A 25,946-nucleotide genomic window follows, 5' to 3' on the forward strand; every position below is an offset into this window, starting at 1 on the left:
TAACGAGTTAAAACGTGTAGTAAGGCTTTAATTAAAATGTCAGCTGTCAAATCAATGTTTAATAATATCACAGTATTTGGAACGCATCCCGCCCCTACATTATTATTTGCTACATATTTTGCTCATTTTCTTTCTGTTTTTAAACTCTATAAATAAATTTTAACATTTCAAATGGTCCTATAAATAACTCGCGTTATTTTGCGTGTATCCTATCATCAGTATATAACTCAACTTCCTCTAATAACCGGCGAAATGCGATATTTTTTATTAACGATAGTCTTCAGTTCTGTGCTTGCGTTTGAAAAAGATGTTACATTCACAGTTCAGCCCGGCCACACGGACTGTTTCTTCCAGAAAGTTAAGCCCAATGAAGTTATCGACATTGAATACCAGGTAAACTTTGATTGTAAAAAAATCTTACAAACCCTAACCTACAAATACCAGGTAAACTTTGATTGTAAGAAAAATCTTACAAACCCTAGCCTACACGTTTCGTTTTGTTTCCCAAAAAATAACCTTTTGTAAGAAAATAATACGCTATAGGGAAGCGATGGTTTTATTATAATTAAACAGTATACATTTGCACTGTAATTATTTTTATGATTGAAATATATCATGAGTAATCATTGTTTACAATATTATTTGTATGGACTTCGATTTGGAGGGGGTGTTGGGGGGTGTAGGGGTAACTTGGTGACCTTGACGATGGTGGTGTGACATAAAAAGTAAATTAAAATTGACAAAAAGGCGCCTTTCGACATCTGTTATGACATAACTCCTTTGTTTCATAATAATTGTATACAAACTTTAACCATGAATATCTCCTTAACCATGGGATTCCGCGCCATGGGGGTTGGACTGGGGGGTAGCCCTCTCCCCCCCTCCAATCCACTTAACATAAAGTAAAGATTTACCTGTGGCCTGTGGGTATATTTATTTATATTGGGCTGAATTTGAAACATGTTGAAAGCGGTGTCAGATTGATGACGACTGGTCTGGCCTAGTGGGTAGTGACCCTGCCTATGAAGCCGATGGTCCCGGGTTCGAATCCTGGTAAGGGCATTTATTTGTATTATGATACATATATTTGTTCTTGAGTCATGGTTGTTTTCTATGTATTTAAGTATTTATATACATATTATTGGAATACTTTATTCATATATATGGTACAAAAACAAGTCAAAAAACAATAAATAAAAATAACTTAAAATTAAACTAAATACAAACTATTCTAAAATAAAATAAAAATAATCTAAAATCTAATAAACTAATAAAAACTAATATTTGCGGGGTAACGCAGCCAGCATCTTGGGGACCTTGCCACAGGGGCCTTTTTTAGATTTAGTTTAGATTAGTTTTATTTTATGACAGCGTTTTACACAAAAATAAAACGCTAATTAAATAACTTACCCTATTCGGAACCTAATAATATTGAGAATGGCAACATTGCGTTGTTGGTCGTATTGTCCTTTTCTAGCATATACGTCCCTCTCTCTCCCACGCTCCCACCACACAGCAGTTTGCTTTTTGGCGGTTGTCGCAAAAAACAAATTTCCAACTCATTGTCTCAAAATTATACATATTTACACCAGGCAGGATTAAAACTTTAGGTTCCGAATAGGGTAAGTTATTTAATTAGCGTTTTATTTTTGTGTAAAACGCTGTCATTAAACAACTGTACCGCTATTCGGAACCTAATAATAATATTGAGACGTGTTTGTTATCGCCTGGTGGTGGGAAGACGCCAAGCCAATGTGATTATATACATGTACTTATTATGTATATTATGTAATATTATTATATTATGAGTGTTTAATTAATTATGCAGTACACCCTTTATTTTAACACCTGTGAGGAGAGAGGTATTTAGTAAAGCATACAATTTGATATTCATATTTCATATTCATTTTTATTATTAATAATGTACACATACATTATATTATGATACTAACTTAACATTTTATATACGTACTTAATGTACTTATAAATGTTCAAAAAGAATAAGTGAGTCGCAACAAGGGTACTTAATTACATGTATGTGAAAACTAGGTAAAACAAGATGTGATAAGTCAGTCTACTCTTCAAGGAGCATACAACATCTGTTATTAAGGAGTAATGTAATTAAAGTGTGAAAAGATAAAAATAACAAAGTACTAGAGTAGTTTTTATTTATAAGTAGCAATCATTATCAAATTTGATAATAATTATCTATAATAGTAAAGTAAGCAGTTGCAGGAATATAACAAGGACAGGACCTTTCCTATTTCCAGAATCCCTCGGGATTAAATAGACGAATATTTTAATTATTCGTTATATCACTATCACCACAAGCAAAGTTAATAAAATTATATAGGTACTTGTTGAAATGTCATAGGGAATCACTAAATTTCTTTAATGACTGTAAGCCATATACTTGGTTATAGGTTATAGTTATAGCTATAAAATGCATTTAACCCTTTTAAACGCTTTACTAATCGAGAACGCGAGTCAACCTAAATAAACCTTACTTAAAAGTATGAAGGTTACTTTGAGAGCTTAAGCCACAACACTCAATGTGTTCACTGCGCTGTGGCACTAGTTATGACGCTTTTTTGGTGTTCTTGGCATTCAAATGGTTAATGTAGAATTGCCACAGAACTTTATCAATAATATTTGCCGAGTCATTCTAATTAAATTAATGTTTAGCTATCATAACCTTAATTTTACTCATTAATTTGTATATATGTAGTAAGAGTAGTTTCTCAGTGGTTTACTTTATCTGGTGCCTACTGGTAGACATAAGCCTTAAAACTTTATTGGTTCCGACCGCTAAAGTGGCTTAATTTCTGTAAACTATTCATAAACATTGCTTAATTCTGAATATTCAGTTTTCTCTATTCAGTGTGTAAATTATAAGGAATAAGATACTTAATTCGAAACCCTAGCTCATCGCATAGGTGCTTTTAACCGAAATACAAATTTATGTGCTTATTTCGTGGTTTTACGTTATTTGCTGTGGGAAACCAGGGGGTCCCCGACCTTTGCCGGGCGCCCAAAGCCAACAGCGCAGAGGCCCTTTAAGAGGGACCTATTTCATCCAACGCTAGAATCAACACTTTGTCGAATCTATTAGATATTTAGGTATACTTATCCTCCTTATGAACTAAGGATAATTGTTACTTGTTTATATTTCAATAATAGCAAGATCTGAAATATAATATTACTTAATTTGGGCCAGTGTACTTTTGTATACTATATCTCTGGCCTACTATATAGGTTAGTCTAATAACATCCCGCCTTCTGGGAGGCAATATACAGAGTTCTTGGATAATATTCACGATAGCGCTAAGTGTGTGGACCTAGTTTTCCGACACGTGACTGCATGAAATTATAGTGTTCATTTTTTACAGGTCTCGAGCAAGAAGGGTACCTATATATAGGTTGAGGTCCTTAACTTGTAGATTTGGTAATAGGAGCAAGACACAGACGGGGTGTAAATTATTTGATCCACCATGTTTCAAGAGATTCATGTGCATTGATGCCTTTAGGTTACACTGTAAATACAGACTATATAACTCTTTGGCAGAGTTTTGCCAACATATTATAATAAATGACTGCATTTGTTTGGGTGTACTTGTTCCACGACAAAGACATATTTATATGTATTACAATGTATTTTTGAAAAGTACTCGCGTTTCAAAATAGCTTCGCCTTTTCGCAAGGCTTGCTTCTGTTTCACATTGTGCAAAGCAAATAGTATCACAATGCTATAATTTTGTATAAATTGAGAACTAGAGGGTCATGCTCTAGACGTGACCGCCCAGAAGTTATACTAGAACCGGTCGTGCAAACCGTTAAGTCACTGTTTCTTAAAAACCTTTTGTAGTGGGTACATTACATTCCACGGTGGGTACATTTGTTAAACGTATAGTATCAAACTATGACGAATAATGACAAGTGAATTAAGTGATACTTAACAATATTTGGTCCGTGCATAGAAGCACGTGCCCTTGAGATTAGAGCATGGGTAGTTTAAAATAAACTTAATCTGTGCATAGGAGCACTTACGATCAAGGTGGTTCGAATCCTCAAGGGTCACAAGGCAGACATAAGGGTGTAAAATAAATCATTCATAATCGCCCCGTTAGGTCAGTTTTGTAAATTTTTATTTCCAACATGCTTGTGCAGCACATGACAATTTTTCTATACCATGCCAGTCAGGGATATAATAATTAAATAGGTAACCTTGGTTATGTCGTGTACCTACATAGGTAGGTACTCGTAAACATGTTAACTGAAAGACTAGTGCTCTCGAGGCAAATATAATTTATATTAATTTCTAATCTGCCATAGCAGGCATAGACTTCAAAGGTTTTTAGATATTCATAGGGCCGCTAAACGGAACCCTTTGTACACCTTGAGCAGGCTGTTTGTGCTCTTGTAATTTTATTTTCACACCATGGGTGATATTAACCATAGCTTATTTCAGAATTGAACCGTAAGCTATGTCGTGTCGTGAGCTAAGTGAGCCCGATTTAATTAAGAGTCCACAGGTTATCTGGACCTTGGAGGATTGACCACATCTTATTCTAATTATCAATATTCTGCCTGGGCTTATGGTCGAATTTAGGTGACTAAATCTCTTAGTATTATCCATACCACCCACGTTATGAGGCTTAGCGTCTCCAGACCACAATTTTATATTTTTCTTCTTTAAAATAAAAATGAGTCGAGATAGGCCCGGAATCTTAGGTTATTTTATACCTATTATATTATAATTTTAGAAATGTTCAAATTTGGGTTTAGCCAATTGGGTGTTCGGGACCCTTAAAATAGATTGGTAAACAAAAATGAAACCTCGAATAATGAAGCCTTGCCTATTTCGACTGATTTTTACCAAGAACATTATTTTGTTAGAACCCTTTTCACTTTGTCTAAAAGGAGGTATTTACATATTCATCTTTGTTATATTTTATGATTGTGGCCTACTCGGTCGCCTGTGTTATGACCATATCATTTAATTTCTGACATGCCTTGCGCAGGCTTACATAGGTTGTAATATCATCATCAATAACTTGACATCAGTTCGTGAATGAATCAAAGATTCTTTGGCACACCTTACGCAGGTGGAAACATGGCAGCCTTGCGCAGGCTTAGATAGGTACACAACATATTGGTTTCATCACAAATAACTTGACGTTAGTTTGTGACTGAATAAAAGATTCTCTTAGTGGAACCGTAACAGGCATAAGAATATCATTCAAATGAAGTTTATGGGTAATATTCCCTTAGTTGCGAGTTCTTCGCTCGACAAGGGGAAAGGATTTACTTTAATAGGCACTTTTAGAAAGTGTCATTCACGGTGACGCGCAGATTTGCCATAACTAAACTTTAACTCTATAGTTAGGTTAGCGAATATAATTTGACAATATGAAACAAACCATGCGTCTTCGTCAATGAATCAATCTAAAGATTCCCATATTGTTAATGCCCTTTCAAGTCACAGGCTTCCGATTTTATTTAAAACGTTTACCAGTGTAGGTACTATTTATGTAGGTAGGTAGGTAGGCTTAAAGATTGACCCTCTTGTATGTAGTTACATATAGCATGAATAATCAAGTTATTCAAATCCAAAATAATACCAGCACATATAGTAACTACATGCAAGAGTTCTTTTCGTTGACCTTTTAAGCTACCTGTTATTTATTTAAAAAGATACCTATCTACCTACATTCCATTTTTTTTTTTTTTTTCAAAATCAGAGATCTAGTTAGAGAGATATAAGTTGGAAGATAAGGAGTGAAATACTTAAGGATTTCCATGTAATTCTTGCGCAGAGCCATGCTAATCTCTCTCTTTGTCTAGTCAGATTTAAATTTACGTACTGCCAAAGTACTCACTTTCCACAAAAATTAATGCAATGCTTGCGATGTAGGTTTGTTCGTTACCTTGTGTCCCTCAGAGCGGAAATAGAAGCCCCGCGAAGCGGGGCTTCGTCGACTCCTAAGCGGGTACACGTTATTTATCAGCAAGTTGATTACCAAAAAAATCATTTTGCAATATTATATTTAACCCGGAACGGGATAAAACGAAAGTTGCTGATACATACTTAGATAGATAAACCCTACACGTCTATAAGCTTCTACCTTAATACGTAGGTTCTACGTAACACGTATTAACTATCCGATCCTTTCGTATTCGAAAACACAAATCACTTGAAAACTGAAGGGTATGCCTCCACACATCACCATTTAAGTGTTATAATTTTAACCGTTATTATAGACACACAAAGATTTAAAGTAATGAGTAATAATTAAGGCTCAGGAGAGACTTAATGTAGTATAAAATTAATTAAATTCTAATGGTGACAAGTGCATGCTTAACCAGCTCGATGTGTTTTCTAATAACATTATGTGTTTTAGTATTTTCATTAGCATAGCCACGGTGCGCGCAGGCAGCCTTTGAAAACTTACACATTACTATTCCGGATCGTTTTTATTTGCTAGATAGTTTAACGGACACTAAATTTAAATATTTATTTCGAACGGCAAAAGCCGTTAGAAACTGTTTTTCAATATAGTCAGCTAAACTGGGGTACAAATTCAGAAACTCACCAGCAGTTTAGCTTCACGACCTTCCAGATGGAAAAACAGCAAGCCAATGAGTTGGAAATTTGTTTTTTGCGACAACCGCCAAAAAGCAAACTGCTGTGTGGTGGGAGCGTGGGAGAGAGAGGGACGTATATGCTAGAAAAGGACAATACGACCAACAACGCAATGTTGCCATTCTCAATATTATTAGGTTCCGAATAGTGGTACAGTTGTTTAATTTCATATTATTTATATCATTGTCTGAGTACCCACAACACAAGCCTTCTTGAGCTTACCGTGGGGCTTAGTCAATTTGTGTAAAAATGTCCTGTAATATTTATTTATAAAGAAGAAAGAAGAAAAAAAGAAAGAAGAAGAAGAAAGATGATTGTAGACCCAATGTGGCTACATTTTTTATTTATTTTAGAAAAGAATTAAAGTCCCAAAATTTTAGGTATTTCCTTGATTACTTCAATGAATTAATGAACAATATTTTTTATAGCCCCATTAAAATGGCCTACCTTGGCCTTATCAGCTGCCATTAGCCACATGTTTGTCATTACTGTTATCAGTAAGTTATAGATAATTAAATGTGTATGTTAGTGATTGGTTAGATTGACAACTGGCTTAGCTGTAATGGGCTCAGCTGTGTAGCTCTATTAATCTCAAAGGCAATTAATTAAAGTTTAATAACGGCGTTGTTGACGTCAATAGGGGATATGATATTACTGCAATGTTCTGCCGCCAGAGTGCAGCACTACCGACTCTAGTAAATTCATAGACTGTGCCTTTAACTGTTTTTTGTCAAGTTTTCACAGACAATAAAATATAACATTGATGCATCAAAGCAGTTTGTTAACGACGGCCTACCGGTATGCAAGAGTGATAGAGAGGCAGAAACCGAACTTTCGATTGTCGTGTTTCACAGTAGGCCATGTGATAGACGTAGTGACGCATGATGTGTCATCGTTGTTTGTTTACTGTATGTGCTAGTGGTGCCACCTACGCAGAGCTTTGCTTAATATTCCCTATTGCCGTCTGTAGCGTTCAAAAGGTTAAACGGTTTACGTACATATGATTTTTAGGGTTCCGTACCCAAAGGGTAAAACGGGAGCCTATTACTAAGACTTCGCTGTCCGTCCGTCCGTCCGTCCGTCCGTCTGTCTGTCACCAGGCTGTATCTCACGAACCGTGATAGCTAGACAGTTGAAATTTTCACAGATGATGTATTTCTGTTGCCGCTATAACAACAAATACTAAAAACAGAATAAAATAAAGATTTAAGTGGGGCTCCCATACAGCAAACGTGATTTTTGACCAAAGTTAAGCAACGTCGGGCGTGGTCAGTACTTGGATGGGTGACCGTTTTCTTTTTGCATTTTTTTCCGTTTTTTTTTTGCTTTATGGTACGGAACCCTTCGTGCGCGAGTCCGACTCGCACTTGCCCGGTTTTTTATTGTTTTATCAGGTGATAGATGCGACACACGGCGAGCTTGACATCTCGTTCCAACTGGCAGACGCCGTCGGCCGGGTGCTGGTGGCGGACTATAAGAAACCGGAGAACAGTCACCGCCACACCGCCACCGTGGAGGGCGACTACAGATTCTGCTTCGATAATAGCTTCAGCACGTTCAGCACCAAAACTGTGAGTACACCGGCATTACCAAAAGAAAAAAAGAAAGGAAAAAGGAAGGAAGGGGAAACGAGAAAGGTGTCGTGTTTAGGAGGTTCCGGGGCAAACTGCCGAATCCGACACAAGAGCAGCCGGAACACGGAGCCACGCCGTTTTGTCGTCTAAATAGTGTTTAGTTTTAAGTTTATAAAATACATATGTATGTTAGTCTATAAGGTATTTGTAATATGGGCCTTGTTGCCTGAATTAAATATCTAAATAAATAAAATAAATAAATTACCATTGGGGTCGAAAAGTGCTCGAGTGGAGACCACGGACTAGCAAGCGCAGCGTAGGACGTCCACCCACAAGATGGATGGACGACCTTGTTAAGGCCGCCGGAAGACGCTGGATGCGGGTCGCTTCCAACCGGTACGAATGGAGGTCCAAGGGGGAAGCCTATGTTCAGCAGTGGACGTCTTATGGCTGAGATGATGATGATGATGAGAAATAAGGTTAATAATCTTGATGTGTCTTGTAATTGAAAAACACATTTTAGAAATAAGTTACGGCAAATATGTAACAATTTTGAATCTAATACGATCATTTATAATTCTTCTGCTTTCATAAGTAATAGTTACTGATTTTTAATAAGCGTTTTTCAATAAAAGGACATGTCAATATCGCTTACCTTCTTTCTAATGCTAAAAAAACGAACTATAACTCTAGTAAAAATTAACTGATTTGCAAGACCGAAGTGATCCCATAAGTGTTCCGTAAACAAAGTTTTGTACGGAACACTAAAAATTGTAATTGTTTCCAGGTGTTCTTCGACCTGATGACGACGAGCGACGACGCGCCCGAACACGACTACGACGAGGACAAGGAGATGGAGCTCGGTGAGTCACGCGGCGCCATCTACTTCGGCCGCTACTCATAAAAGCCCATAATAGTTATTTGTTTTACAAGGGGGCAAAGTTGTTGTTTAACCGCTCGTGCTAATATTGATACCCGAGCAAGCGAAAGATTCCAAAATTTAACCACGAGCGTAGCGAGTCGAAAAATGGAATTTTGGGCGTAGCGAGGATTTCAAAGCAAGAGGGTTAAACAAAATTTGCACCCGAGTGAAACACAAAATTTATCACCACACCAACCCGAAGCAAATATTAAATGTAAAATATCAAACCAAATCAAATTCAAATGAATGTTTTTAAATATTTATCATCCAAAATCATCATTTACAAGTCAATTCTATCAGCAAACAGAAGAAAACAACTCATTACTTATTACTTTTGACGACCGGTCTGGCCTAGTGGGTAGTGACCCTGCCTGCGAAGCCGATGGTCCTGGGTTCGAATCCCGGTAAGGGCATTTATTTGTATGATGATACAGATATTTGTTCCTGAGTCATTGTTGTTTTATATGTATTTAAGTATTTATATATTATATATATCGTTGTCTAAGTACCCATAACACAAGCCTTCTTGAGCTTACCGTGGGGCTCAGTCAATTTGTGTAAAAATGTGCTGTAATATTATTTATTTATTTATATGATATATATTATCTAATCCCGCTTTCAGGCAACTCTCTGGAGTCGTACATAATGAAAGTTCGCGACATCTCCGAGTCCATAACCCGCGTTAAGGACAACGTGGGCGCGGCGCGGAGGTTACAGGAAGCGCACTCGGCGAGGGAAGCGAGGGACAGAAATTTAGCTGAAGAAATGAATGCCAGGTACGTACTATGTATATCTTCTTCTTTATTAGGGGCTATACATGGTGTGTCTGACCATGGGGCTTTAAATCCAGGGCTTGATTTTACTTGCTAAACTGAGCTACTTTTACTATGGGACCAACCCTAAAATCGGGGAACAATTTTTGGCTTTTCCATAGAAAACGTCGACATAGAATCAGCCAAAATGTATGAAAAAAAAATATCGGGATTTCGGGGTTGGTGCCATACTAAAAGTAGCTCAGTTTAGCGAGTAGAAACGAGCCCTGGATTTAAAGCCCCAAGGTCAGATACACCCTGTATAAGGCTCCAAAGCCTATGTATCACTGCGACCATTCCTGATCTATTGTGTAACGGTGCGTGTAACGAAGCGTTACACTATCGACCTTCATACTATTTCTGGCACCATACAAATTCTAAATTCCTTTTTGAAATTCAAATCCTATTCCAAATTCCATTCAATGATTTTTATTTTCAGTTCGATCACATACTTTGATCGATAAACATCATTTTATCTAACGGACTGTACTTCCCAAGTTTCTAAACACGACCGTTTAAGTGTGATTTTTATTAGTAAACGTAATAATTCATAAGTGCGTGCAGTTCAGTATAGTGCTCGTTTTGTGGCCCTGCACACCTTCCAGATATATATCTACATCATCACCAAGGCACATATTGTAAGTTATTTGATTTCTAACCTTCTGAATTACGAAAGTATTTTTATACATACCTATCTGTTAACACGTAACCTGTATTGTTACAGGTGCCTTTTTATTTAAATAATAAATACCCCTCATCGCTCTGGATCCTGCCTTTTCATTCCCATCATCCCTGTGAGGCTCCTCTACCTGCCCCCTCACACTGGCGCCACCAACGTGCTCAAACCCGGACCTGACAAGACACCCACCCGCCCTACGACGCTGAGCAGCCCGTTCCAGTTCCTCCGTGCCAGCACCTGCTCCTACCCAACAACCGCAACCAGCTGTTCCAGTTCTACATTTTTCCTTATTCTACCAATTTTTTTTTATATTGTTTGTAATTGCTAGCTTTAAGATCTTTTCAAAATTCTAAAAGGTTATAGTCGACCCAACTCAAATTTTCGCAATATCTCTCGGCCTAACATCATTTTATTTAATTTTCTATTTTACAACCAACCTTTTATCTAATCCTCAACCGTTTAACCAAAATTCCCCCCTTAAATAACCAATTACATATACATCTATCATCATTCATCATCTTATACCAATTTATCTATATCTATTTTCTAATCCCTATTATGCCAGCGTCCTACGCTTTTTGTCGCGCCACGTAACAAAACTCTTAACATAGTGATTACACAAAACATCTATCACATACAATTACACAATCCAAGATTTCCACTGAAATCTCACAAATTGGTTTCAATCCTAAGTGTTTTTAAAACTCCTTGGAGTCACTGAAGTGCGAACCAATCCTGACTTACGGCAGTACTGTTGGAGATAATCCGATAGCTTATCCTTCACCCGATTAAATAAATATACACAACTAAGCCTAATATCACAATAAACCTCTCCCCAAAATTCTAAAATAAATAATATACTGTTTTTCCTTAATTAGATTCTTATTTGGCTCAAACCTACCTACACCTATCGTTCATGTTGTTTTTGTTTACGGGAATGTATATTTTGTAGTAAGTTGTGGTCATGGTCATGCAATTCGAAATCTTTTAAGAAGTGGGTTTTAAATGATTTCCAATCTGTAAGGGTTGTTTTCTTTGACCTATACCAATCTAAAGGAGTGCCTGATAAAAAATCGTATATATATTTGTGTAAGCGTTTGTCGTCAATGTTACGCGCAATTGCAAACTCTTCGATGTTTCGAATAAAATCATAAGGGCAACTATCGCCTTTATAGTTGAATTTTTTAAAATCGCTTGGTTTTGCTTCAGAGAGGTTGGTTAATTTTCGAGCAAGTAGGTCTAAATTTGTGGAATCATCTATCAAAGAGGTTGCTGACGCGTAAGTTGACGTTGTTGTTGACGGTTGTGACATGTTAAATTTTGTTTGACATTTTGACAAAAATTCGCATATTTTCGAATAGTTGTCAATAATTTCTGGAGATAATTCAGTGGTAATATGGAGACGTTCTATTCTGTTATATAAATGAAATAAGAAAACCGCTATTCTATCGTGCTTCGCTTGGTTGGTGGTCGGAAGCTGTAGCTGAGAAGAAACTATTGTGAGGCATCTGCTAATTTCGGTGATATCCTGTTCAAGATCATATGGGCTGGAGAAATTCGAACACGGGTCCGCGAATAAATTTGGAGTGAGGAGCTGTCTTAAATCATCAGCCTGCGCGGTGGCTGGGAACTGAATGTTCCTGAGTTTGAGATCATAGATGAGTTCAGGTTTATTTAATAGTGCTGGATTCATTGTTTATTAAAGTGGATACCTATCACGAAGAGAATAATTGATGTTATCAATATAAATAAAATATGTAGTTATTAAATTTTATTTTTTATTGAATCGAAAGGAGAAGTTTATTGTGATATTGGGCTTAGTTGTGTATATTTATTTAATCGGGTGAAGGATAAGCTATCGGATTATCTCCAACAGTACTGCCGTAAGTCAGGATTGGTTCGCACTTCAGTGACTCCAAGGAGTTTTAAAAACACTTAGGATTGAAACCAATTTGTGAGATTTCAGTGGAAATCTTGGATTGTGTAATTGTATGTGATAGATGTTTTGTGTAATCACTATGTTAAGAGTTTTGTTACGTGGCGCGACAAAAAGCGTAGGACGCTGGCATAATAGGGATTAGAAAATAGATATAGATAAATTGGTATAAGATGATGAATGATGATAGATGCGTGATTATATATATGTAATTGGTTATTTAAGGGGGGAATTTTGGTTAAACGGTTGAGGATTAGATAAAAGGTTGGTTGTAAAATAGAAAATTAAATAAAATGATGTTAGGCCGAGAGATATTGTGAAAATTTGAGTTGGGTCGACTATAACCTTTTAGAATTTTGAAAAGATCTTAAAGCTAGCAATTACAAACAATATAAAAAAAAAAATTGTTAGAAAAAGGAAAGATGTAGGACTGGAACAGCTGGTTGCGGTTGTTGGGTAGGAGCAGGTGCTGGCACGGAGGTACTGGAACGGGCTGCTCAGCGTCGTAGGGCGGGTGGGTGTCTTATCAGGTCCGGGTTTGAGCACGTTGATGGCGCCAGTGTGGAAACGAAATTACGCAATTAGTAATTCTCCTAAACACTATTCTGCTAAACTTGCACCCAAGTTTATTAAATGTTCTATCCTAAAAAAAATATCACCCTTAGTATATGTCCTACAAGACATGTCCGGCAAAATGCTCGGACGATGGCATATTAGAGACCTTAAACCTCTCCCCAAAATTCTAAAATAAATAATATACTGTTTTTCCTTAATTAGATTCTTATTTGGCTCAAACTTAGCTACTTTTCTCCTAAGCTCCTAACTTGTAAAATATTGTATATAATGTTATACATTTATAATTATATCTCATCCCCATTATACATTTCGGACCCATTACATTTCGTACATACCTACTTAGTACGAATTTATACGTTCATTTATACTATTTAATTTATATAACGTTATATTACGTTCATATAACGTTATTCAAAGCTAACTCTACCAGAGTTAGAACAATACTTATTTATATATTTCTTCCCTTGACATAACGTTCATATTTACGTACTTAGGTACATACGTACCGTACAGTACATTTATTAATTCCATTAAGGAATTATCTTATGATATTTTGTAGTAATCCTACATCCCATACGGCATTACTTTGTTGAATAAATTTCAACAATCGTACTCTTTGTAGGTACACATTATTGTAGATATTATATTTAGATTCATTAATATTCAGCGGGTGGTTACTGATTAATAAGCCTTAATACTAATGAAGAGCGATTTAATGAGTACGTCCTCTACTTAAAGGAGTACTCTATTGAAACTTATTTTGGTTAAACAATTAACCAAAATTTTATAAGATGATGTATGAATGACCTTTGGTATGCATGTTTAAATCGCCTCTCTTGTATGATAAACATTGTATATAACATCCCCACCTTCTAAATTTATCACTCATACCCATATTCATTACATTATATTTACATTACGGAAAAATCCTTTGGCCATAAGCCCCAGGATTTTCCCTTCCAGGGCGACCCCGGTAGTGTAACGGTGCGTGTAACGAAGCGTTACACTATCGACCTTCATACTATTTCTGGCACCATACAAATTCTAAATTCCTTTTTGAAATTCAAATCCTATTCCAAATTCCATTCAATGATTTTTATTTTCAGTTCGATCACATACTTTGATCGATAAACATCATTTTATCTAACGGACTGTACTTCCCAAGTTTCTAAACACGACCGTTTAAGTGTGATTTTTTAACCGACTTCCATTTCATAGAAGGAGGAGGTTCTGTATTCGGTTGTGGCTATTTTTTTTTTTTTTTTTTTTCTATGTACGTTCACCGATTACTCCGACATCCGTAGTCCGATTTGAGTAATTCTTTTTTTGATCGAAAGGAGCTACCTCCGAGTTGGTCCCATTTTAATTTGGTTCTGTTCTGATGATGGGATCCATGAGGAATTGAGGGAACTCCTCAATTTTTAAAGGCACATGCATAGTGATTTGAGTGTTTTCTTAAGCAACTCGAGCATTTTCTCCCGAAAACCACCACTTTGATGAAGTAGACCTGATGATGATGATTGTTTTGATGATAATGATGATGATTTTTTAAATGTAGTACGTTCACCGATTACTCTGACATCCGTAGTCAGATTTGAGTAATTCTTTTTTTGATCGAAAGGAGCTACCTCCGAGTTGGTCCCATTTTAATTTGGTTCTGTTCTGATGATGGGATCCATAAGGAATTGAGGGAACTCCTCAATTTTTAAAGGCACATGCATGGTGATTTGGGTGTTTTCTTAAGCAACTCGAGCATTTTCTCCCGAAAACCACCACTTTGATGAAGTAGACCTGATGATGATGATTGTTTTGATGATAATGATGATGATTTTTTAAATGTAGTATGTTCAGCGATTACTCCGGCACCTGTGATCCGAATTGAGTAATTCTTTTTTTGTTTGAAAGGAGTTGCCTCCTAGGTGTTTTCGTATTATTTTTGGTTCTGGTCTGATGATGGAATCCATGAGGAACTGAGGGAACTCCTCAGTTTTTAAAGGCACGTGTAAAGTGATTTCGGTGTTTTCTAAAGTAACTCAAGCATTTGCTTCCGAACACCGCCAATTTGATGTAGTGCAAGTGTAGCCGTACCACGAGTTTGACATTGACATATTCGCTAAGTTAGCGACGCTAACGTCTTCGTAACTAACTTTTTATGCATCTCGCTCGCACTAATATGCCAATACGAGCGAGATGCAAAGAAAGTAAGTTACACACACGCTAGCGAATAAATCAATGTCAAACTCTTGGAAAGCTGGTAAGGCTACTGATCGGGGGTTAGGGTTAGGAGTTAAGGGGTCGGGGATAAAGGGGTCGGGTAATGGTGGTTGTAGGGCTGCTGGTTCAGGGCCGAGGGGTACATGGATCAGGAGTTGATACGCTGTGAGGTAGAGTGATCGGGGGGGTTGAGAGATTGGGTCAGTGGCGGGGCGGAGGATGGATTTAGTGTAGTGACAGGAATTGTAATTTCCCAGACGGACTCGAGAAAATTCCTGATTACATATTTATTAAAGTAGATACACGAATTTAGTGTTAGTCATGATGTTGTTTTTCATTCATGCGTCGCGCTCTTAACAATGCGTTAAAACTAAAAATTGAAAAATAAAAACTTTTTACAAAAAAAAAGAAAACCGACTTCAAAAAGGATGAAATAAAATATTATCCATTTTAAGTCTATGCGTTACCAACTGATATGTTTGAAGTCGGTGCCAAGCCAAGTAGTAACAATACCCGTCAAATATAATCAGCCTTATGACTATAAATCCCATTAGAACTGTATTAATAACTATTATAAATGTGTAAGTAATTCTGTCTGCCTCTTTGTCACCTTTTCATGGCTATACAACTGAACCGCTTCAGGTGAAATTTGGCAAGAAATTAAATTCCTTGAATTGTTTTATACTATGAAACGTAGTTCTCTGAATAAGGGACGGGAAATAACTTCAGTCCCAATCTCACGCTTGCGTACCGACTAACATGGTACGGACTGTGCTAAGGTTGGATCGTGTGTTCTGAGGTGTGTTCTTAGGTACATTCGACGTCAAAGATATGGTTACACTTTTTCACCTTACTCCTTTGTAATAAGACGAAAAGTGTAAACATATTTTTAACGTCAACTGTACCTACAGAAAGTACGTTAATTGTCGTCGTGTAAGGCAAACCAACGTACATCCTTATCGATTCGCACCAAAATCATGGTATGCTTCCAAAGTTGGCTTGGCACCGACTTCAAACATATCAGTTGGTAACGCATAGACTTAAAATGGATAATATTTTATTTCATCCTTTTTGAAGTCGGTTTTCTTTTTTTTTGTAAAAAGTTTTTATATTAGTAAACGTAATAATTCATAAGTGCGTGCAGTCCAGTATAGTGCTCGTTTTGTGGCCCTGCACACCTTCCAGATATATATCTACATCATCACCAAGGCACATATTGTAAGTTATTTGATTTCTAACCTTCTGAATTACGAAAGTATTTTTATACATACCTATCTGTTAACACGTAACCTGTATTGTTACAGGTGCCTTTTTATTTAAATAATAAATACCCCTCATCGCTCTGGATCCTGCCTTTTCATTCCCATCATCCCCGTGAGGCTCCTCTACCTGCCCCCTCACATATTGTGATCGCCGCCTACTACAACTCTCGATCCAACCCTGCAACTTCAAACAGTTGCAGGATCCTTTTGGTCTCGAGAGACTACCCCCTCCGGGCGCAATATGTGTCCTATATACTATTTACTACGTATATAATAATCTGGATAAAATCATAGAGAAATTTTATTTTTTTAATTTGTTTTTTTTTCTCTGTGCTGCCTTAAGGTTGACTGGTAGAGAATGCTTTTGGCATTAAGTCCGCCTTTTGCACGATAAGTTTTCTTTTGTGGAATAAAGTTTAAATAAATAAAGAAAGAGCGGTAAGTCTTTTTTTTCTTACCAAAATGAGAGTTATTTCATAGATTTAGATTTTTTAGATTTATATTTATTTATTTCATAATATGAAATTACAATATAAGTTACATGAAATTACAATATACATTATTTTACACTAATCTATACGAATTTATATTATGATGGTCAGCGTCAGAACTTATGTACGAAATATCATTTGATATTTGCCAGTCGCTTTTCGGTGAAGGAAAACATCGTGAGGAAACCGGACTAATCCCAATAAGGCCTAGTTTCTCCTCTGGGTTGGAAGGTCAGATGGCAGTCGCTTTCGTAAAACTAGTGCCTACGTCAAATCATGGGATTAGTTGTCAAGCGGACCCCAGGCTCCCATGAGCCGTGGCAGAATGCCGGGATAACGCGAGGAAGAAGAAGGTCAGCGACGCTCTCAGCTGTAGCATAGCAGTCGCTGTAGCCGAAAACGGCTAGGAGGAGATGATGATGATGATGATGGTCAAGTAGGAAAATAACAATTGATTATAATTATACGGATGTCAAGCAATACACAATTACATAGTCGACATCTAACGTCAAGTAGTGGAATTATCTATCGCCTCGGCCGAGGCGGCGCGTGCGGGGCACGTCCAGTGTTGCCAGGCCCCTGTTTCACCAACGTGACAGGTGCGACGAATTGTAAAATCACTGTTGCTGACGTCACAGGCATCCATGGGCTACGGTTACCGCTTACCATCGGGCGGGCCGTATTCCTGTTTGCCACCATCATTGTATTACATATTTAAAAAACTTTATGATATCGGAAAAAAACAGATATTTCTCTTGCTAAGTTTATGACAATTGTCACAAGAAACACTACAATTAGTCATATGCCTTATGGGAATATAGTTCAGAGCCGGAAACCGCTACCAACTTTTAGTATGTTGTTGGGCATGGCATTGGGTCTCCAAAACTGCCGGGAGACAGCGGCGCCGGCCATCTATTTCAGCGGAATGACGTCATCAAAATGACTCCCGTTTCGTTGCGAATATTGCATATTGTACCCAAACTATGCATGGCACATAATTGTGTGGGGTATTGAATGAAAGCCAGTTAAATATGCTATATTTCATTTATACAGTGTGTATCAAAATATTCAGCCGTTTAAGAGCCATTTGCAAAATAATCAAAATGATGTAAAAAAATATTCAATTATTTGGGTTTTACAACCAAACCAAAAGTCGGACGTTAAAGCAATGTACTACAAAATTAAAGACAACGTCTGACGCCATACGTTCATATAAATCAAGTCAAAATTGGGCCAAATATGTGGAAATTATGCATCAAAATGTAGATATTTGCCCATACAAATGCATTAAAGTTAAAAAAATCCAAATTGGTCATTTTCAGGATAATCCGCGTAAGCTTCTAGTATGTTATTAGCAATATGACCTGGGTCCTAAAACTGCCGGGAGACCATCTTTATTGTCCCCCAGTCACGAATAATGACGTCATACAAATAATCACTGCCGAATTTCGTAAAATGTAAATTATAGCTATACTATGAGTCACACATACACGTGTGTTACATGTAATGAAAGGTTATTAAATTTAGTATTATTCACCTTAACATTGTTTGTAAAAAAAAATGACCGGTTTAAGAGCTAGAAACAAAGAAATACCACTTTTTATGGAAAAATTAGATGTATATCAATTTTATACCTAAACTAAAATCGTCAATAAAATGTTGCGTATAATATTTAAAAAAACCAGTTATTCAACTATATATCACAATTTAAATTTTACATTTCCGACAAAAACTGTGGAAGTTCTGGAAAAAAAACTAAAGCGCCCCAACAATTCTACCTTAATTGAGCGCATAACATACTAGAAGCTTTTTTTATTTTTTAAAACCATAAACATACTTAAAAACAAACTTAGAATAAAAAGTAACCTAAAATTAAAACTACCTACAAAACTAAAACTAACTAGAAGCTTATGCGGATTATCCTGAAAATGATCAATTTGGATTTTTTTAACTTTTATGCATTTGTACGGGCAAATATCTACATTTTGATGCATAATTTTCACATATTTGGTCCAATTTTGATTTTATTGATATCAATGTATGGCTTGAGACGTCATCTTTAATGTTGTAGTACATTGCTTTATCGTCCGACTTTTGGTTTGGTTGTAAAACCCAAATAATCGAATATTTTTTTACGTAAATTTTATTTATTTGTAAATTTCTCTTAAACTGTTGCATATTTTGGTACACTTTGTATAAATAAAATAAAGTTTATTTAATTGGCTTTAATTTAATACCCCACACGTGTATGTGCTATGCATAGTTTGGGTGCAGTATGCAATATTCGCAACGAAGCGGGAGTCATTTTGATGACGTCATTCCGCTGTAGTAGATGGCCGGCGCCGCCGTCTCCCGGCAGTTTTGGAGACCCAATGCCATGCCCAACAACATACTAAAAGTTGGTAGCGGTTTCCGGCTCTGAACTATCTCTGCGACCGTTTCCCATAAGGCATGGCACTAAATTGTCACGAAATTCCGACATATAACTCATTACCTGTCAAGAATTACCTACAATTTTTCTAAATCTTTGACAATTGTCAGAAACTTCGCAGGAGAAATATCTGTTTTTAACCGATATAATAAAGTTTTTTTAATAATACAATGATGGTGGCAAACAGGAATACGGCCCGCCCGATGGTAAGCGGTATCCGTAGCACATGGATGCCTGTGACGTCAGCAACAGTGATTTTACAATTCGTCGCACCTGTCACCGATGTGAAATTGGGGCCAGGTCCAATCTGAAAAATCCAGAAGATGTCCTAATAATCAGGAGATTTGAAATAAAAACAGGAAAATTAAAAACACCTTATTAATTTCAATAGAAAAGACGGGTGGAAATAAATAAATTATTTGAAGTGAAAACTTCTTTAGCGGCGCTGTGCACTTTTTGAGGTGATGAAAAAATGTTAAACTCGAGACAGGGTAACGCGTAAGGCGCTTGCGTGACGTCATGTGTGACGGACAATGTCATTTGTTTTTTTAATTTAAATGCCATCTAGTGAGTTTCCCTCAAACTGGTATTAATGTAACTGTAGTAAGTCAAGTCAAGTAAGTCATACGTAGTGCTGCAGATTTATTGAACTAGATGGCGCTGTTATTAATATTTCGAGTTACAATGTCGTTGAGTTTTCACTTCTGCCGGCACTCCCGGAGCGCACTCCGTAGTTTTTTTTTTTTTTGCTAGCCTATTAAGGTGTCCCACTGCTGGGCAAAGGCCTGTCCCCTTGTCTTCCTGGTGTTCTTCGTGGTATTCCGGATACGATCAGTCCTCTTCATACCTAAAATGTTGTTTTTTTTATCTTTTTATTTTGTTTTGTTGCAGAGTAATGACGTGGTCCATGTGGCAAATCGTGCTGATGATCGGAGTGGGCATCACACAAGTGAGTTGAGCCACATAATAAATAATAGCACTAGGTACAGAAGACTCACTCTAACAAAACGCGTCTGTTACAATCAGGACAGATACGGCCGCTAGGTGGCGACAGCGCCACGCGCGGCTTATGGCTAGCCACCAAACTTGGTGTGAGACGGATGTACTTGTAGCTACCTGTAGCAAAGCGACGAAATCGCGGAGTGAGCCACGTCTGGTTGAGATTTGGTTTCATAGGAAAGCGTTGCCGTCATATAGCGGTCGTAATAAAGCAGTGAATGACGTCACTAGAACCAAAGAGAATAGAGTGTATAGAGAGTTACTGTCATGGTAAATTATGTAGCCACAGTAAATTTACTGCCATCTTCCGACAGAAGATTAAAACTGTTAGAACGCCATTTGACTTTGATCCTTATTCTTTCACTGATATGTTTTAATTTGTTAAATAACACGCCAGCTTGCAACCCCCCTTTAGTAATCGGCTGCCTTATTTTATTGGCGCCCGCAACTCCAGAGGTGTCGCATGCGCGTTGCCAATATTTTAAATATAGTAACAATATGTTAATTATGCATGTATAATTTATTAATTTCTCATTTAAGCGAAGTTTTGTTATATCTTCTTGAGAAATAAAGATTCTTAAACCTTAAATATTGGTATTAACGCCATCTACTCGAGAATAGGCCAAAGGTTATGGCGCCATCGCTCGAAAAGATTGCACCATACCTTTGGCCTATAGTCGAGTAGATCCCGTTGCTAGAGTAGAGAGAGATAGGCTATCCCGGCATGTTGCCACGTCTCATGGGAGCCTGGGGTCCGCTTGGGAACTAATCCCGAATTGGCGTAGGCACTAGTCCTTACCAAAGCGACTGCCATGTGACCTTCCAACCCAGAGGGAAAACTAGGCCTTATTAGGGGAATAAATCCTTTCTAATTAAAAAGTATACCTACTAGAAATAAATCCTTTTATTACAAGCTTCTATTTACTTTCACCTGACCGTTGTCTGTAATCAAATCTTGCAAGTTAAATTTGATCCACTTCCCGGTTTCCGATTGAGCTGAAATTTTGCATACATACGTAAGTCGGGTGACAATGCAATATTATGGTGTCATGAAACTGATCTGATGACGGAGACCGGAGGTGGCCATAGGAACTCTGCGATAAAACAACGAAACCTAATTGTGTTTGGGGTTTTTAGAATTGTTTCGATGAGTATTAGTTTCCTGTGGAAAAAAAAGTACAGTCAGCGATAAAAGCTTGTACCAAAAATTAAATTTATGGCAAAAACTTATTTTGGCATATTTTAATTGTGAATATAATTTTCCAGGTCATATTCGTGCGGAGTTTATTTGAAGACAAGCACAGTCGCTTCAGGAAGCTCATACCCAGCTTCAGCTCACAATGACACTAGTCACAACTCGCCCCAGTGTGTCACAACCCGCCCCAGTACGTTACAACTCGCTCCAGTACGTAACAACCCGCCTCAGTACGTAACAACTCGCCCCGGTACGTCACAACTCGCCCCAGTACGTAACAACTCGCCCCGGTGCGTCACAGCCCGCCCCAGTACGTAACAACTTGCCCCAGTACGTAACAACCCGCCCCAGTGCGTCACAACCCGCCACATGCGTCACGACCCACCCCAGTACGTATCAACTCGCCCTGGTGCGTCACAACTCGCTCTGGTGCGTCAGAACCCGCCCCATGCGTCTCGACCCACCCCAGTACGTAACAACTCGCCCCGGTGTGTCACAATTACAACTCATCCCAGTGTGTCACAACTCGCCCTGGTGCGCGATAAGCACAAGTAGCACAACACATGGCATAATAACAACATTACTGAAAAAAAAATCTTTAATGGATTGTAACTTTGTTTCGAAATTTTCACAGATGATGTATTTCTGTTGCCGCTATAACAACAAATTCTAAAAAGTACGGAACCCTCGGTGGGCGAGTCCGACTCTCGAATGTCCGATTTTCTACTCTAGCGGCCTAAAATATGAGGAAAATTTGCAATCGAATTCGAATCAATGGTATTAGAAAAAGGAGTCTATTTTTAAAAAGTTAGCTATCAAAATGGCGTACTATTTGTGGTGTTATTTCTGTATTTAGTGGTTATAGTAAATTTTTACGATAATGTGTTACTACGATTTTGTTAGTGTCATATTAAATACATAAGTGAGGTGATAATAAACCAAAAATGCACAAACTATGTTAAAAATGTAACATACAGCCTGGCAAGAAAGAGTAGAAATTAATAAGTGGTAACACTGTAGTGTCGTCCCTTTCAAACCAATATACCATCGGCGGAAAGTCGCCAGCCTGTCGGTATTCTACAGGCTGCACTTCGGGGAGTGTGCCCAAGAGCTACACGAGCTCATTCCACCGTCCCCATTCTACCATCGGACTTTTAGACGCACGGCCGGTTTCCATCCTTACTTGGTAGATATTCCACCAATTCGCACGAAGCGGTTTGCTTCTACTTTCCTTATGCGCACTGCCAAGGAATGGAATTCCTTGCCGGCGTCTTTATTTCCGTGTTCTTATAACCCGGCAACCTTCAAATCAAGAGTGAACAGGCACCTTCTGGGCGAGCTCGCTCCATCGTAGGCCACGTCTACGCCTCGGCTAGTCTGTGGCCAAGAGTAAGCCCATTCATAATAAAAAAAAAAATACATAAGAAAACGGGACGACACTACAGTGTTGCCACTTTTTAATTTCTCCTCTTTTTTTGCCAAGCTGTACTGAGATAACATGATATGTACAGTCAGCAGCAGAAGTTGCTAAGCGGGCGAGGTGTTCAAAATTACCTTGACACGCGCTTATTCTCATAACAATAAAGTCGCGTCAAGATCATTTTAAACACCTCGCCCGCTTAGCAACTTCTACTGCTGACTGTATGAGTACCTAAGGGTAATTAATTTATTGAATTATCTTTATGTCATAGAGTAATAAGTAAGCATAGAGTGCTAACTTCATACTTTACTTTAATTATAGGTAACACTGTAACTACTTTGTTTTATTAAATAAATTTAAAAAAAATACATTAGTCATGTTCCCAAAACGCGAGTTATTACGCAGTCGCCATCAGGCGTCAAGTAGTGGAATTATCAGTTCTGCTACTTGATAATAGATGTCGCGACGAACGAAAAGTCTAATGCTCAACAATTTTGAGCTCATATTACCGTAGTAAATATTATCCGTTATTCATAAACTTTTACTAAAGTTGACAAGCCGTTAATAATCGTTTGTCCCTTTTCGACGTATCGGTATGATGGAAAGGGATAAACGATTACTATTGGCTTGTCAACTTTAGTAAACGTTTATTACTCTCTCTCCTTCTGCTTGTAATATTAGTTGTAAGTTGTTGATCACTTTTCGTCACTCGCGACACTCGTGACATCTAGTATCAAATAGCGGTACTGATAAATCCGCTACTTGACGCTATGTCGACTGCGAAATAACCCTCGTTTTGGTAAGAAAGATGATATATGGAGTTAGCACTCTGTGCCTAGTTATTTCTCTATGGTTTATATTAAAATTATATTTAATTTTAACTCTAAATGTTAATCAAAACGTGTCATTAAATAAAATCAGTTGTTAATAGAAACTGGTTATCAAATTTCTATTATCAACTGATTTATTTCAACTTCTAAGATTGTAGGTATGTACATACATGCATGAAAAAAAAGAAAAAACTGATCATTATATTATCATATGTGACGTCCCACGGGTAAAGGTACCTTATGGCGGTTGGCGTTTACGCTATTATTAACGCCGCTCCGATATTATTGCGGCGCTATGCGACGTAAGCGTCAGCCGCCATAAGGTACCTTTTGCCGTGGAACCTCACATGTCATACAAATGACATACATACATGTTTTTTGAATATATATATTTTTATATTTAGTAAGTCGAAGATGCAATCGTCAAAGCATGTTTCTTACATATTATCAGATTTTGAATAAATATGATAAAAATGTAGGTATACCTACCTATGTATATTAAATATGAAAGTTCATTGTATAAGTTTATAACTATCGATTTTGTATGATTGTGGCTATTATTATAAATACCAGAATGATGACTAAAATACTCTTGATTTATAAATTATTTACAAAAAAAAATCATCTTTAGAATGATTATTTTTACAGGCTTTTATTTAATTTTACTTGCAATGTACAGTCAAGTGTAAAAATATGGGTGTAGACAACTTACTTAAAAATATGCTCCATAGTTCTTAATTCACTGACATAAGAGTTATGGGAGATATTTTTGAGGGATCTATATCTGAATCCCTAAAGTCTTTTCACCTATCTTTGCATTCCCTAATATTGTTTGTCATAATGATCAGTTGTCCTAACACTAAAAACCCTAATTTTGGTTTCCCTAAATTAACTACTAAACAAACAAACAATTGTATGGATAAAATTTATCTGAAATAAAGAATTAATAATAATTATTATTAAAGTTAAATATTGATTACTTACTTATCCTTATGTTATTAAGCATGTTTTCTTTTTTGCGAGGGTCGCAGTTCCAACCCTAACCTAACCCACTTTTGTGGCAGCAAGTTCTAAAACCTAACCATTTTTCAGAAACTTACACTATGGAAGATAATCGTTATGACAATTGATCGTTAGGGCATGTGCCCATTAGGACAAACCAGTTAGGGCAAGTGACTTTAGGACAAACGTTGTTAGGGATTCAGAATGACACCCATTTTTGAGATGGTGATATTGGTGATCGAATCCAGCCACATAAAAACTAGTCTGATGTCCAAGTTGAAATGAGAAAGGTTATTCCAACTCTGACAAGATTTTCCTATATACCATACTTGATCCATACCAAAGAGAATTGATTGGCTGAAGCACGAAATTGTCTTAGATTTGACGCATCTTACTCAATCAATGTATCTTTAATCCATACGAAGTAGATCAATAAAATTGTTTCGTAAAAATGATTTTTTTTTCTTGTTTGCCCAAGTACTCTGTAGCTTTAATAGCGGCTTATGGCTTTACCCAAAATTGGGGCGGAACGGATGTACTTTTATCTACCTGTAGCAAAGCGACGAAATCGCGGAGTGAGCCACGCCTGTCCAAGCTTCCATTATCGGGCATAAAGGTGTCAAAAATAACGCAAACCCTATCACTTAGTTGTAGAGGTCAAAATTCCCTCCGCCTTAGTGTGGTATTCCATCTGTCCAATGCAGAGATCTATTTTTATGGTCCAATGTGTATTGCGTCTCACATTTTACGTTAATAAGATAGTGAGACGAAATGATATTGGACAGGCTAAGCCCAATAAAATTGTATTTCTCACATTGGTTAATGAGGCTGCTAAAACAGACCCTGCTGGGCATTTATTGCATGCAAAAGGTGTAGCTGAGCTGAGGTGAAGTCGGTTGAGATACCAAAAGAACAAAACTTTGGCTTTTGCTACTCACCACTAGATGGCACTATTCCTCT

At 37.3% G+C, this 25,946-nt stretch overlaps 1 protein-coding gene across 1 annotated transcript; it reads left to right on the plus strand.

The window, feature by feature from the left end:
- The first annotated feature begins 89 nt into the window (after positions 1-89).
- Positions 90-21,986, plus strand: LOC134676423 (transmembrane emp24 domain-containing protein 5). Its single transcript, XM_063534814.1, has 6 exons — positions 90-393; positions 8,038-8,214; positions 9,005-9,080; positions 9,762-9,915; positions 20,432-20,489; positions 21,806-21,986. The coding sequence occupies exons 1-6, from the start codon at positions 253-255 to the stop codon at positions 21,881-21,883; spliced, it is 684 nt and encodes a 227-aa protein (XP_063390884.1). The 5' UTR covers positions 90-252; the 3' UTR covers positions 21,884-21,986.
- Positions 21,987-25,946: the final 3,960 nt, after the last annotated feature.

This window comes from Cydia fagiglandana, chromosome 24 (genome assembly GCF_963556715.1).
Source record: "Cydia fagiglandana chromosome 24, ilCydFagi1.1, whole genome shotgun sequence".
NCBI lineage: Eukaryota > Metazoa > Arthropoda > Insecta > Lepidoptera > Tortricidae > Cydia > Cydia fagiglandana.